Source organism: Nematocida homosporus (assembly GCF_024244095.1).
Source record: "Nematocida homosporus strain JUm1504 chromosome Unknown 4209, whole genome shotgun sequence".
Lineage (NCBI taxonomy): Eukaryota > Fungi > Microsporidia > Nematocida > Nematocida homosporus.
The window spans coordinates 1-16,194 of NW_026250649.1; the positions used below are offsets into that span (position 1 = coordinate 1).

Below are 16,194 nucleotides of genomic sequence, written 5' to 3' on the forward strand. Positions count from 1 at the left end.
AGCAAATGAAGACATTTATCCCAATGATATAGTAATTGCTGGTTAATATATCCCTTTTCTCATCCTTCGAAACCTTAAGATCGTAGAAATGCAACCTTTCTAGATCTGTAAATTGGCAAGCAATCCAATCGAGAATCTTCACTAAGTCATTCTCAGTTATGACCTGCTCCTCACTGAAATATAACGATAATTTATCAATGGAAAGTTTCTGGATAGGAGACTCTTGTTCTTGGTCTGGGCCTCGTTGTGATCTAGACACGGCGCACCGACTGGCAAGATCCGCTTCTAATTCTTGTAGATTAATGTTTCTGAGTACCAGCTTCCTATCCAATCCTGGGCCGAGCTTCCTCAATGCATATTGAGTATCCGTTCTTATACAAGAGTTGTACTTCGCTATTTGACGATCAACAATAACCGCTAAAGGAACCTCCTCGCATTGAATACCAATATTCTTAAACTCAGCTAAGATTTCAGTATACTTATTGCAATCAAGACCTTCCAGTTGCAGAGTCAATTTGTTAAGACCAAGATCCGAGGTGGTTTTGTCTTTGGCTTTCATTGTTTCGATGTAGTTAAATAATGGGAGCTCAATGAGTCTATCTTCTTTCTTATACTCCTTATATAACTTCACCTCATCTAAGCCAACAAAGCCATTTAGCACAAGTTTAGAGATCTTCTGGTATTTAGGGTAGGAGAGAATTCGGGCAATATTAAGGTTCTTGTAGCTTTGGTTCAGCATATGCACTTCCATAGAATCGGCAAATATGTAGTTGTTTAGTATCCAGTAAACAAGGTCATCATCAACTTTGTCTAGTATCAAGACCTTGAGATTAAGGCGGCGTCGGAAGATTTCAGGGAGTGAGTTAGCTCCTTCTATCTTAGATAGATTAAAGGTGTGGACTGTATAACAATAAATATTCGAGATTCTAAGTGTGTGAGCGGTAATATTGACGAATAGGCTTAAAAGGGTTTGGCAGGCCTCGCTATCGTTATATCTGTCACAGCCGTTAATGTTGATGTCTGTATAGTGTATATTCTGACAGAAAATAATATCTGGCTGGATGTCAACAAAATGATAACAATCAGAACCACAATCATCATCATCAAGATTGCAAAACAAACAATATAAATTCTTAAGGTTGATATCAACTGGTTCTTGAAGCTCCAAATTGTTATTGCTGCGATCTTCAGCAGGGCATTTGATCCCACAACTCTGGGCATATTTTATCGACTTCTTACAATCCACATATAGATTCTTTTCAAGGGTCCTTAACGTATGTAACAAGCCATTTTGTCTTTTCTCATACTCAATTGTGCTTTCGCCAACAGAGATACCATATTTGGCGTATACTTCGGGGGTGTAATATTTGTCATATGTGTCCTTGAGACACCAACATTTCTGGGTAGATATTCTGATAGATATTTTGGCGGCAATGAGTTGGGGAGTAGAAGGTGGTTTCAGTTGAAGAAGCTCTGACGGGAATAGGTTCTTAGTAGACTTAGGACCAATAGCTATAATAGTATGAACATTAATGGCAGGATTATTAAGCTTAATAAGACAGAGAAGAGTGTCCCAACACAGTTCTAGAACTATTTTGGAATGAATGTCTTGAGTAGCATTCTCAAGACCAGTTAATGTTAAGTCGTCCAATTCATTAATAAGAACAATCTTTTGGCATTGGATTTCTTGATTGTGGAGAGCTGTGAAATTAATATTGATGCCGGCCTCAGCGTCAGCTTCATGGCTAGATGGGTCGGGTGCTATGAAATGGGTCGGAATAGAATTTCGGTTTATGAATAGTGTTGCCACCAGAGTGAGTTTGGAAGCTAGGTCTAACTGCGGTATGCCCAAGGGACTAAAATCTAGCATAGTTGGTTTTAAACAATAGGCGTTAATTGTGAGATGGCGCTCTGAATTCGAACCAGCATACTTGATCGTTTCTTGTAGTTCGGTCAACTCAGGATATAAGCCAACCGACTTCATGCGGCGGACTAGTGCAGAATCATAATGCTCTATTCTAAGCTCCAGCGCCTCACACTTTAGCATGTTGATGACTTGAGATATCACTTTTAATTTGTCTTTACACTTCTCTGAATACTCTAGGTTATAAACAAACACGGCCTTAGTGGACTTGAGAACAGTAATATCATTCAAAACCGTGCGTAGTTTTTCTAGGTCGCTGTCATTAGATATCGTGAATTGTAGCTCTGGCTCGGGCCACAACACCATATACTTGTCAATGTTTTCGGTGGAGTTGGTTGGACTTAAAGCTACGGTCGAGTCCGAGACAGGCGCTGTTACTTCTTCAGTCATGTGCTTCTTAACATAGACGAGGCACTTCTTAGGATGAACCGAAAATCCAATTGCAGTTAGATCTTTAGCCACCTTAGATGATGCTTCCCAACCCTCCAGAGCTATTGCTTCCTGTTCAGAAAAGTCACTATCACCACTCCCACTACTACTCGTATCATCACTACTCCAGCATCTAACACTACCTAACACTACCAATAAAAAGCACAGCACAGATACGATTCTATACCTAATCATTTGAACACGATAAATCCTATTTGTATTCACGCCTCTATCTACTTCAAGATAAGACATCCTTTTCAAAACTAAAGTAAATTTATCTAAATGAAAACTGATCGTTCAAAAGAGTAGATAAGAAGGTGGACTAATTACTTGGGGCCCTTGCTTTGTTGCTAATGCCATAAATGAATATGAATGATTCTTGTTAGACTGAATCAAGGAGAATAAACAAGAGTCTGTTAGGTTTAGGTCTTCCTTTTGCAGCATGATTTCTTCTCAATAAACAGCATGTTATTATTAGCAAGTTTATTAACTGACCACGCAATACTAATCCAATACATTATATCGTCACATATGGATACACTAATCCAAGGCCGGGCATAAACTCTTCTAGGGTTTTGTGTTTGCCAGCGACTAATGAAGACTTCCAGCCCATCCAAATATCTATAAGATCTTATAAGCTTATCTGGTAAGTTTTTGGGTACGCCGATTGTGTAGTATTGCAGTGCTATCATACGACCACTACTCAATTCCCCAGATCAACCTGATTCCTGGCAAGCCACTTACTAACAGCTATCTATTGATATTACTACCAAGACATAACTTTAATATAAACAACCCAAATTAGGCAATTTTAATTTTGCATATCATCTGCATTGCGATATGACGTCATCCTATCTCTACTAACCCAGATTTACTATATTGCCCATGGGCAGGAATAGTTCATATGACTAATACAAATTCCAGCAGTGTCATGCCTAGATACGACGTAGCCGGTCATTTATTGAAAGTAGACGATGATATGACGTCATACTAGCCCAATACTAATCCAGCTACTACTGGGCTAGAATTTGATATGATTCGAATTCTCTACTAACCCAATACGGGTGCGATCGGATAATGAATTAACGATTTGGTGTGAGGGAGGAGTAGTGGTTGTGTAACGACACCATATTTACTTAATAAACGATACCTGTACTCATCGCAACGGGTCTTTTAATAGAGTATGTCTTAGTCAAAATGGACAATCCTTATTAGGCACTGCACTTTAATATTCTGTTTCTTGATCTAGTACCTTCCTTAACTAGCTGGATCCATTCTGAATTGAACTGGTGTCGTGGCATCACACTCACTAGATGTATTTATACCAGCTTAATTATATGTCTTAATGCTTTAAGTTGGAACACACTGTTTTAGCGTCTCTGCTAGAAGTGGCAACCTCAGACGGCTATGATCATAATACCTTTGATTTTAAAGAAGAGCAGAGTCATTTTTGATATAGTATTGCCGAGATAAAAGCAAAAACATCTTAAAGAATGAACATACGAATCTTTATATGGTAACAACGGCTTAAGAACCTATGATAGATAACTATAATGCCCAATAAGGAATGTCCATCTTAATCAATACATACTCTATTAAAGGATCCCTTGAGATGAGTGCCGGTGTTGTTTATCAAGTAAATCTGGGTTAGTTGAGATAGGATGACGTCATATCGCAAAGCAGATAGATATGCAAAATTAAAATTGCCTAATTTGGGTTGTTTATATTAAAGTTATGTCTTGGTAGTAATATCAATAGATAGCTGTTAGTAAGTGGCCTGCCAGGAATCAGGTTGATCTGGGGAATTAAGTAGTGGTCGTATGATAGCACTACATAAAGATAAAACCTTAGTAGGTGTTATGAAAATATATAAGCTGTATGGACTATGGTTTGTAGCAATCTGCCCTATCATCTTTATTAAATGCTCGAGCAACAACCTTAACGTTAATCAGGATGAGATCCAGATCGGGCTCTCCATCAAAGAATGGTGCACGTATTTGAGCGAAACACCCTGCGAATTCCAGGACGATAGTGCTATCATCCTAGATCAGCTCGACATGCAAGAACTCGGCTCATTAGCTGAAACTAATCCACAAACCACCCCCATTGCTATCGAATACTATCTTCTCCAAAGTCAACGAATCCAAAGACTAGAAAAGCAGCCGGGGGTGGTAGTCTACCGATATAGCCGTAGGAAATCTTACACACTGAATATATCACAAGATAGGATTATAGTTCATGGGTCGCCGGCAGGAGCCCATGGACAACTCAGATGTATAATCAGCCGTGCAGTTAGTCTAGCCTCATCTAATAGCATTCTGCCCATATATTTATATCGAATCAACATCTACCAAGCGACCGCCCAACGAATAACACCACTTGAAGCGCTTCTCTTAGATGTCTTTCCTCCAGGCAAAAGTCACAACTATATTTATCAAATGGTAATCGAATGGCTTTATTGCAATAGTTTGTCAGATAAAAGAGATACCCATTTACAGATACAACTGGCCAATATCAAGCCTGACACTTCTTTTCTACTCTTAGTCAATATCCCAGCAATCTTTTTGGATCACTCTGTATTCCAGCGAGAACTTTATTACTATCTAAGTTTCATTAATGTCATCAAATCACGATTTCACGGGATTTACGTCTTGGTGTACAATTCACTATACCAACCAATCGAGAACGAAGACTGCAAAACCTACTGCCATCGCATCAGAGGGATTGACATGGAATGGACGGGGCCAAGTCTAACCGGCTACTTTTTCCATCTCAGTCACCGCGACCTCAAAGTATATAGTCTCCAAATTCTGACCCCTAGTGCTACTATCCAACCAATGCGCTTTCTCGGCCGGCCAGACCACGACCAATACACGCCTCCAGATTTCCTCGACAAAATAGTTATCTATCAACCCTTCGCCAGTCGCCAATGCATGATCGACTACAAACCAACCAGTATCCAGGCCAAAAACATCGAAATCTGCTGCCCCGGATGGCAAATAATACTCAGTCAAATATTAAAGCCACTATCTGATGGCTCCATCTACTATCCCGTTCACATCGCAGCTTTAAATCCCACCGGTTGGCCCGACAAGACTATCGATGCAGCCATCACACTATATATCAACCCCAATGATATACAAATCAGCGCCAACACATCCAATAACGACATCAAAGCAAGCAACAGATGTTACATCAAATGGCTAGCCCGGAAAAGAGTTGAATTCGAATCCATGTGGAATCGACAACTCACCGAGATATTACTCAACAATCAAAGCGTCATCAATAACCCCCAATTCATCAAATTCCATGATTCATACAGTTTAAAAGAGGCCAATAAAGCTGTTCCTAAATGCCCGCCCAACACCACCAAGACCCCCAAGACCACCAAGACCCCCAAGACCACCAAACCCAAGATCACCAAACCCAAGATCACCAAACCCAAGACCACCAAACCCAAGCCATCTCAAGCCACCCCAAGACGTACCCGTTCAACTACTAAACTCACTCATCCAACTACTAAACCAACCCGTTCAACTACCAAACCAACCAATTCAACTACCAAACGAAACCAGCCCAAGAATACCAAGCGCACTCGTCGAACTACCAAACTAACTTAATAATACCAAACTCACTCATCCAACTACCAAACCAACCCGTTCAACTACCAAACCAACCCATTCAACTACCAAACGAAGCCAGCCCAAGAATACCAAGCGCACTCGTCGAACTACCAAACTAACTTAATAATACCAAACCAACCCATCTAACTACTAAACTCACCCAATCAACTACTAAACTCACTCATACAACTACTAAACCAACCCCAAGAAAGAAGATTAGTCACGAGATTGTCAAAGTTTTCATGTCCAGTAAAGAAAGAGCCAGTCAACATCCAGTTAGCCCACAGCTTTTACAGTTACTAGAACGCAGTACTAAACTCAACCATCGAATCATCATTGGAATCAACGGAAAAGTCGCCGATGTAGCCCATCATATTCATGCACTTCTTTCACGCCAAAGAATAAGACCAAATGTTCTTTGGGCTTATGATAGGGAACTTGGTTTCAAAGGACCCAAAATCACCTTAGCCCAATGCAGGAAAAGTGCCGGCGGGACAACATTAGATAATTTTGCATCGTTTATTGTTAATACTCCGATAAACTATGTTTTACACAGTGAAAGTGAACGTGTACTTGGTACTACCACTGATTTCTGTGTTTTGCAAGACTTCGCTAAGATCAAAGCCAATACACTAGCTAGTATTATAGAAAGTGTTAATGGCGGTGGTATAATTCTTCTACCAATCGATCCCACTGATAGTATTTATATGCAACGAGTTTACCGTCTACTAAGCACTGCCGACAACTACTTGATTATCAATCCTCAACTGAATATCTTACAGAGTAATACCAGTAGTTTAGTCGTCAATGAAAAAGAGAACAAGACGGAACAAGACGAACTGCACCAAGCCATTGGTACTGCCGTAGAAACAGTTAAGAGTGAAAGTAATCCTTTAAACCCACTTAGTATCATTAGTGCTAATAGTATGTCTATTCTTATCAACCAGTGCAAAACTCAAGATCAGATTCAAGCCCTACTTAAGATGGCTAAAGTTCTTGATCAGCGTACGACCTTTGCCCTTACAGCTGATCGGGGTCGAGGTAAATCAGCTGCTCTAGGTTTAGCCGTATCTCTAGCTATTATCAAAGGGATGAACGATGTACTAGTTGTTTCACCCCATTTATCTAATGTCCAAACTCTCTTCCAGTTTATTATTCAAGGTCTGATGGCCAATGGTTACAAAGACCAAATAGATTATCACGTTAACTATTCCCGGGAGAACAAAAGATTGATTGAAAAGATTGTGATTTCCAAAACACACTATCAGTCAGTTCGGTTTTCAATTCCTGCAAAACCAGCCTATTCACCTTCTCTGCTTGTAGTTGATGAAGCAGCAGCCATTCCCTTAACTATTTTATCCAGTATGATCGGAATGTATCCTACTCTTCTTTCGTCCACTACGGCCGGGTATGAAGGTACTGGTCGGGCCTTGGCCCTTAAGTTCTTCAAGTCTATTAAGCCGGAAACCGTTCATTTAGAAGAGCCTATTAGATACGGCAAAAACGATCCGGTTGAAAAGTGGCTTAACTTAGCCCTTTCCCTCTCTCCAGAAATACCAGCTATGCCCACCTTCCCTAAGCATGAGAAGTGCCAACTCTTTGCCGTTAACAAGTCTCTACTCTTCTCCGGGCAACCAGAAACTGAAAAGATCTTATCTTCCCTAACCAGTATTCTTCTATCCGGGCATTACAAAAACAGTCCCAACGATATTCAACTTCTAGCTGATAATCCCAAGCACACTCTACTTACACTTATTTCAGCTGAAGGTTGTGTGCTTGGTGTTCTCCAAACTGCCCAAGAAGGTTCACCCACCACGACCGCCGCCCAAGAACAAGCCTACAAAGAAATGCGCACGGAAGAGGGCAATCTTATTCCCTGGTCTCTCTCACAGTACTATCTTGATCTTGACTTTTTCAAACTCGCCGGTCTGCGTATCGTTCGTGTTGCCATCCATCCCGAAGCACAGTCCATGGGCTATGGCTCCCACCTAATTAAGTCCCTAATTAACTCCATTAGCACCAGTAATAACAATACCCCTAGTAACACTCCTGACAATACCCATGACAATACCAACTCATCTCAATCTAATGTTCTTTTCCAGACACCACAATTCGCTCCCCAAGACTATTTAGGTGTTTCTTATGGCGTCACACTTCAACTCCTTGAGTTCTGGAAACGCCAAAGAATGTCGCCTGTTTATCTTAAACATACTATCTGCAAAACAACCGGTGAGCATTCACTGATCATGCTCCATCCATTCACTCCCCAGGCCAATACTTATACTAATAATTTCTCAGGTGAATTCACCAGACGCTTTATTGAACTTCTTCCCGGCTGTTTCCGATCTCTCTCCCCACTCATTGCCATCCAACTTATCACTCCACTCCATGAAACACACTCTCCTATCCCCCAACCAGATCTGTACCGAATGAAACAGTTTTCCAAATGCAGTCTTGATTTGCGTCTTATCACTGATCTTTTGCCAGGTTTAGCCAAAAACATCCTTTTAGCCAAAAAACAACAACTATCTTTAACCCAAAAAATTATCTTCTTAGCCCTCGGATTACAACATCAAAAACCAAAAGAAATAGAAAGATATCTAAGTCTAACTACTACCCAAATACGTATGCTACTAGCCAAAGCCCTCTATACACTATCTGCGCTTAAATAAATCCACTTTTTTACTTTTTATGAACCGTCGTACACAGACTCGTCTTGTTCTCCAGCAATTAGCCTCTACTAGACTTCCCTCACCTTTTGATATCGAATATAACATGGATGAAATCGATCTTGAAATATTCAAATTTCTAAAAGAAAGACATGATTGGATATGTGAAGATGATTACGAGATAGTACTAGATAGATTGGAAAAAGAACACCACTATCTCCAGCGGATTGCGGCGACTAAAATTCCGGAAAATGAAGAAATCGCTGATGAGTGCAATATTTGCGCCGATCAAGAAACAAGTAATGAAAACTTCTTAGTCTTCTGTGATGGGTGTAATATTGGAGTACATCAGGCCTGTTATGGTATTCCTAATATTCCTGAAGGTAATTGGCTTTGTCGGCCGTGTTTACAAGCCCCACAAAAGAAGATCAACTGTATTTTGTGTCCTAATCCAGGGGGAGCCTTTAAGAAGACTAGTACGGGGTCTTGGTGCCATGTACTGTGTGGTATGTTAGTGGCTGGTGCTCGGTTTGAGAATCTTTCTTTTTTAGAACCAATTGATATTGATGACGTCATCAGAAATATACATACTTGTCAAGTTTGTAGCTTAAAGAAAGGAGGACTTTCTGTATGTGCTTATATTGGGTGTCGGAAAGGGTTTCATGCGACTTGTGCGGTCAAAGAAGGGTTTTATATTGATGCTAGTAATTGTTTGACTTATTGTGCTGAGCATGATCCTACTAAGAAAGCTTCGCAACAACCTTTTCTTTTTGGATCACCAGATACGCACTATCCGGTTTTAGAGCAATCCCCAGTAGTCCGTCGAGTGAATGTCCCATTATGGGTGCCTAAACCACGACTACTATCTGTTTTAGATAAGGTTGAGCCAAAAATACTTCATTATACGGTTAATAGGATAGCTTATCGTGATTTATTAGGCCGACCAGGAGCCACTGCTTTTATCAAAGATATGTATCCAGTTTGGATTTACCGCCGGAAAGGGTCTTCTTTGATAAAAAGACTGCGGATTGACTCTTTACCCAGTGGATTTACTAATTGGGGAGAATTTACTCCGTGTTTAACTTTAGATTGTTTGACCGATAGTTTATCATTTATTCAGAAACATAACTTACCCCCTGAGTTTCACTATCCCTTTAAAGATATCTATTTGTACCACTTACTGCTTATTGCAACCGAAAGGGTCAATACTGCCCTGAGAACAATCAATCAAGCCGTACAGATAACTCAAGCTAGTACAAGAGCTTTAGAGTACAGTCGGAGTAAACTCTTATCTCAACATGTACAAGGCTACTCACAAATTCAAGGAGTACTTAGTCATCTTAAGCAAGCAGATACCCATCAGTTCTTTCACGAGGCAGTTACTGATGAAATTGCTCCTGGATACTCAGCTATCATCAGTAAGCCCCAATGTTTGCATGGTATTACTGCTAAAGTCAAGTATCTTCAGTATAAGTCTTATCAAGAAGTAGTACAGGACTTACAATTAATGATCAATAATGCTTATCGCTATAACGGCCGAGACTCTTTTATAGGTAAAGAGGCTAAAAGATTACAGCAGATTCTTAATCAATGGCAAATTCAACCCGGTGATTTTGTTCTAGCTCGTTTACCACCCCAACCCTTTTTACCATACCAGGTCACTCCCGCCCAACCGAATACACCTCAGGACTGTCTCTGTCTTACTCCTCTTCATTCGCGCAATCTTTCACTTCCACCTGTTCAGCCACCAACCAATCTTACTTTTACTATTCCTCGTAGCCAAGTCTATCCCATTCGCACTCCTCAGCCCAATCTAACCGGATCTATTCCTACTCAGTTACTAGCCCAGATCAACCAACTACTTACTCGGCTTAATCAACTAACTGGTCTTACACCCGCCCAGGAAAAGCAGCAACAAGCATCCCTCCGGCACCTTTCAACCCTTTATGCCTACCAAGCTCGGCCCCAACCACACGTACACCAAGCAAACCACAACCGCACTACCCAGTAACATTCCTAGAAATGCGTTTACTTCCATTGGTCTATAAGTCTTCTTTTCTTCCATCGATCCTTCCATTCACCTTCTATTTATCCAATAACATCTGCCACCTATCATCTGTCATCCAAATAACAACAAATAACAACTTATTAACAACTTATTAGCAAATAAAAACAAAGATATTAAGTTACGTTTATGTTGAGTTTAAGTTTAGATTGAGTTTATGTTGGGTTTAGTTACGTTTATGTTGAGTTAAGTTTAGATTGAGTTTAGTTTAGTTTGGTTTGGTTTGGTTAAGTTAAGTTTAGTTTGAGTTAAGTTTAAGTTGGGTTTAAGTTTAGTTTGAGTTAAGTTTAGATTGAGTTGAGTTTAGATTGAGTTAAGTTTAAGATACACTTGAGTTGAGTTTAAGATACACTTGAGTTGAGTTTAGATTGAGTTTAGATTGAGTTACGTTTAAGATAAGCTTGAGTTTGGTTTAAGATAAACTACCAACTCAGCCCAACTTAACACTAACTTAACACCAACTCTACTTATCTTAATACATTCCAGTCTTTACTTATTCTCTAAACATAACCCAACCCTCTATAATTATCTACTTGAACTATCCTATCTACCAACTAAGTCTTCACCTACACTTAATCCAACATTAAACTCAACTTAACTCTATACTAATACCAACCCAAAAACCAACTCTATACTAAACCAATACTAATTCCAATCCAACTCAATAGTAAACCCAATACTAAACTTAATACAATCTAATACTAAACCAACTAGGTCTTCACCTAAACTCAACTCTATACTAAACTAAGTCTTTACTCAAACCAAACCCAATCAAACCCAAACAATCCAAACCCAACTCAATACTAAACCCTAACATAACCCCACTCAAACCTAACCCCACTCAACTCAACTCTATACTAAATCTAATCTAATCTCGATTTTATTTTTATGAACTCTTTACTCCAATCTCTTTTACGCCAATCTCCTCGTTTAATCCCACACCCTTCCCAAGCCAGTACTATTAAACTTTTAGATAAATACTTATCTACTGCTAAACTTGTTGAACAAACTTTACTCAATCAAGATAACAAACAACAAGCAACGATTCAATAACAATCCCAATAAAGATGCAAATTATTTTTCAGACATGGGTATTATCCGGCAAAAGAACATTCTTAGTATAAACCCAATCGCTACTACTTTCTCTGGTACAAGTATTTTCCATCTTAAACCTTCCCCTCTTCCTATACCAAATCCCATTAGTATTCATAACCTAAATCTACTCAAAACAGAAGCATACACTACCAAATGGCAAATTATAACTACAACTATTCCGGCTTATGCTTCACGTCTTCGAGTTCTTTTTACTGCCGATCCGTCTACCTTATCTTTATTATTTGTTCCCTTTCCTTCGGCTGAATTTATTGGTACAAATCGGCCCTTTCCACTCTTTCCTTGGGTACCTGGTGCTTTACCAGATACGGATATGCTTTATATTCTTCCTTCTACGCCTGGTTTGACTTTACTTTCCTCGGGTAGTCTAGTAGGAATTTCAGATGGGGGAACAACTAAGACTTATCATTACTTTATACCTCGGGCCTTACCTGAATCGGTTCTCTTTGCAGGGGGAGTACTAGGCGTAGGGAGTTTAGGCCGGACTTCTTTATTTTTGCCGCGGCACTTAGAAGATAGATTAGGATCTGGTCGGAAAGAGGCTTTAGAGATAGTTAAGGCGGCTTTGAATGCTGCAGCTGTAGCTTTAGATGTTAAAGTACCCCAATTGAACTTGTTCTTTAGTAGTTGTGAGATAGAGGATGTTTTTGGACCGGGTTTAGGTATATTTAATCTATCACAGATAATGGCCCCAAGTGCATTGGATCAGTGTATGTCTTCTGTTCGTGGTTTAACTAGGGCTGTAGCTGCTCAGTACTTTAGAGCTGCAGCTGCTCCTGGTGATGTTTGGCTTTATGTGGGGTTTAGAGAGTATTTAGCAGCTACTTTAGCTGAGTTGTTTTTAGGTAGTAATGAATTACGTCATGAACATTATCGTAATATAACTTATTTATCACAAGCAGATATAGAAGAGGCACCTTTATCTTCATTAGAAAGAAGTACAAGTACCTTTAGTAGTTCTTTCTTTATCTGTAAATCTGGGACTTTAATCCGGACTTTAGAGTATAACTTAACTCGAGCCTTTATGCAGAAGATTATGCGAGAGATAATCACAACTAATCAATCAGAAGATAATCAATTAGTACCTAATTCTAATCTATCTACTGGTAAGTGTTTAGGCTTACCAGAGACAGAAGAACCACAACCTACCAATGAGTCTTTAGACCTATCCGACTCAAACTCACCACCTGCCAATCACCCTGAGTCATCTAATCACCTTGAGACATCCACTCAACCCAACACCAACTCCACTCAACCCAACACCAACTCTACTTTAACCCATTTAGAACCTATTACAACGGCTGATTTAATCAGAATTATTCGAGCAACAACGGGTAAGGATTTACGCCATTTATTTGATGCTTTTGTCTTTCATGCGGGTATTCCGACTATTTCCTTACAAGTTGATCAGAGTCCGCGTGGGTTTTCAGTGGCTTTAAGATTGCGTATGCATTCGGTCCATCCTGAAGCTTTACGCAACTTATCTGGGAAGATTACTTTACGTGTTTATGAAGCTGAAGCAGTTACAGATCATGCTTTACCCTTAGGTACTGCTCCGGCTGTTCATGATCTAGGACCACCTCGTACACCTCGGAAACGTAAGCCGGATGAAACTCCAGCCGTTCTCTGGGTAAGGGCTGATCCGGGTCTGGAATGGATGAAGATTGCCGTAGTAGAACAAGCTGATTTCATGGCGGCTGAACAACTAGTTAGTGAGAAGGATGTTTATGGACAAATGGAAGCTTTAGCTTCTTTACAGAAGAATCCGAGTGAATCGGTTTGTGGTGTACTAGAAAGAGTAATGGATTCAGCCCAGACATTTTATCGGGTTAGTATTGGGGCGGGTATAGTCCTAGTTCAGGCCCTTAATGAAGAAACGGGCTACTTTGGGTTTCAAAGGGTTGTTCAGTACTTTATCAGTAATTATTGTATTCAAAACACTACTATTGTTAAGGGTAATGAGTTTAGTCATTTAAGGAGTTATGTTTTACAGAAGAATGTAGCTGCTGCTATGGCTTTATGCCAGTTGGATGCTTCAAAGAGTTTGAGTGGCCGGACAGTTCGGGCTAAGAGTATTGTTTCGGCCTTTTTACTTAACTTAATGCGTTATAATGATAATACGGGCAATCCTTATGAAGATGGTTTTTATTTAGCTGATATAATTACAGCCTTATCTATTGCCTTAGCTAGTGATACGGCCGCAGATGTATCTCCTTTTGTAGCTGAGATAGAAAAGTTAAGGAGAAGAGATTTACTCTTCCCGAGTCATCAAAATGCCGTAACTTGTGCTTCTATTAAGGCACTGGCTAGACTAGCTGTAGCTGGTCATGTTGAACTTGATTTTCAAAGATTACTGACTTATGCTAAACCGGGTAATTTTCATAAGGTCAGACTAGCTGCTTATGAAGCTTTGATTCTTTTGGGACCATCTAGTGTCTTAGAAGCTGTACTTAAGGCTTTACCTGGGGAGACTCGAGTGATAAGATTGCATGTTTTACAGATACTCCGGGATAGTTTAAGATGTGCTGGTTTACCTGTTTTGAAAACAGCCCAGCAGATTTCACCACTGATTGCAGAAATGGCTGAGAGTAATACTCATGATAGTACAGCTACTAAGCTTTTTAAAGAGATCTTAGCTTTGATTGATGGTCCGACTGAGATTGCTGAAGAGGTAGAGGCTACTTCAGCTGCCCATGATATGAGTGGAGAAGAAGGTCCACCTACTTTACGTTTAGTAGTGCGTTTAACTCGACCATTGATTGTTCGTTTACCTTTTAAGTCTTTACTTAGTCCGGTTGTAGTAGATATAGATAAGCTTTATACTATCGATAATTTTATCAAAGAACACTATCTTGATTTAAGTTTAGCCGAAGCCGATCAAGCTTTAATTCGTCGGGCTAAAACAGGTAAGGCAGCTACAACTATTGCCCAGGCAGCTAAACGAGTACAAGCTCTTGGTCGAGTCATGCCCACCCTAGAAGATATTCCCTTTAGTATTGCTAGTCCAGCTATTCCTTCTTTACGTGATGTCCTGATTAGTACGCCAGGAGTAGTTCAGATGGTAGTTGAAGCTTGTCGGAGTCTCTTTCTTAGTGCCGGATATGATTCTTCGGCTTATAACAATGCCAAGTACTTCTTAGCCGGATTTGAAAGGGATGCAGCTGGATGTGCGCGACAGAAAGATGTTCAGTTTACGGCGATTGATGCTGAAACGGCTAGTGGGCCAGGTCGGGCTCTTTTACTTAAGTATGTTAATCAAGTGATTGCTTATGACGAGCATGGGGTCTTTTTAGCCCCGGTAGATACGGAGAATTTACGACCAATGAAGTATTTAGAGATAGTAAGACGGCCGAATGATTTAGGAAGTATTAGAGCGGGATTAAGTACGGGAGCTTATACTATGGTTGAGTGTGTTTTAGCTGATATCTTACAGGTTTTTGAAAATTGCATGGTTTATAATGCCCAGGACTCAGATATTTGGCTAGTAGCTAAGGATATTCATAGTCGGACGGTTCAGGAAGCCAAAGATCTACTACGTCTTTTTTCACAACCAACTACTATCGCTGCTCAATTACAAATTTTAGCCAAAGATCTTATCAGTGATCAAAGATTTAGTATTTTTAGTCAACGAGTAGATGCAACTGTCCATCCTGAGTACTATTCAATTGTTAAAGAACCAATGTGTCTAAGTACAGTTCAGGAACATACCTATAATAACTACTACTTTAATCTTAGCCATTTTGAAACTGATATTCAAAAGATCTATCAAGCTAGTCTGGCTTATAATGGCCCACTTTCAGAGATAACTCGTTTGGCTAAACTACTGACTACTACAGCTATTGAAGCCCTCCGTAAGAAATGGCCGTGGTATAAACCGAGTACTACTAAGCGAGCACATCCCACCCGTCGGTCTACCACTAATTCTACTTCCACCACCTCAACCTCATCCACTTCTACTCCCCAACCCAATTCCTAGCCCCCAACTTATCTATTCATCAAGATGATAACTATCTTAATAATACTATATTAATATACTATATCAAGTTAAGATTTAGAATAAACCAGAGTCATATTACCATTTAATTCAGATTATATTCAGTTAAGTTAAGATAAGTTGAGATAAGATAAGATTGGGTTGGGTTGAGATAAGATTGGGTTAAGTTGAGATTGGGTTAGTATTGGGTTATGTTGAGATAGCATATCAAGGGAATATACTGCCAACTCTATACCAAGTCAACTAAGATGGTTTACAGCCAGAACATTACTATCACTAACTCAACATAATACCATCACTAACTCAATAACTAACTCAACTTAACATCATACCATCACTAACTCAACTCAACATAATACTATCTCAACTAAATACTA

The 16,194-nt window shown here is 39.8% G+C and overlaps 5 protein-coding genes across 5 annotated transcripts; 4 read left to right on the forward strand and 1 right to left on the reverse strand.

Annotated features, from left to right (window-relative positions):
• NEHOM01_1961 (uncharacterized protein) lies at nt 1-2,605 on the reverse strand (the record flags this gene model as incomplete). The annotated part of the gene is made up of 1 exon (XM_051490839.1): nt 1-2,605. A coding segment is annotated over one exon (2,605 nt), but the record flags the coding sequence as incomplete, so codon positions are not given.
• A 1,607-nt stretch (nt 2,606-4,212) lies between these two features.
• Nucleotides 4,213-5,973, forward strand: NEHOM01_1962 (uncharacterized protein; the record flags this gene model as incomplete). The annotated part of the gene is made up of 1 exon (XM_051490840.1): nt 4,213-5,973. The coding sequence occupies one exon, from the start codon at nt 4,213-4,215 to the stop codon at nt 5,971-5,973; it is 1,761 nt and encodes a 586-aa protein (XP_051346800.1).
• Nucleotides 5,974-6,218: 245 nt separating this feature from the next.
• NEHOM01_1963 (N-acetyltransferase 10) lies at nt 6,219-8,648 on the forward strand (the record flags this gene model as incomplete). Its single annotated transcript, XM_051490841.1, has 1 exon — nt 6,219-8,648. The coding sequence occupies one exon, from the start codon at nt 6,219-6,221 to the stop codon at nt 8,646-8,648; it is 2,430 nt and encodes an 809-aa protein (XP_051346801.1).
• Nucleotides 8,649-8,667: 19 nt separating this feature from the next.
• On the forward strand, nt 8,668-10,656 carry NEHOM01_1964 (uncharacterized protein; the record flags this gene model as incomplete). Its single annotated transcript, XM_051490842.1, has 1 exon — nt 8,668-10,656. The coding sequence occupies one exon, from the start codon at nt 8,668-8,670 to the stop codon at nt 10,654-10,656; it is 1,989 nt and encodes a 662-aa protein (XP_051346802.1).
• Nucleotides 10,657-11,797: 1,141 nt separating this feature from the next.
• Nucleotides 11,798-15,799, forward strand: NEHOM01_1965 (transcription initiation factor TFIID subunit 2; the record flags this gene model as incomplete). The annotated part of the gene is made up of 1 exon (XM_051490843.1): nt 11,798-15,799. The coding sequence occupies one exon, from the start codon at nt 11,798-11,800 to the stop codon at nt 15,797-15,799; it is 4,002 nt and encodes a 1,333-aa protein (XP_051346803.1).
• Between the last annotated feature and the right edge of the window lie 395 nt (nt 15,800-16,194).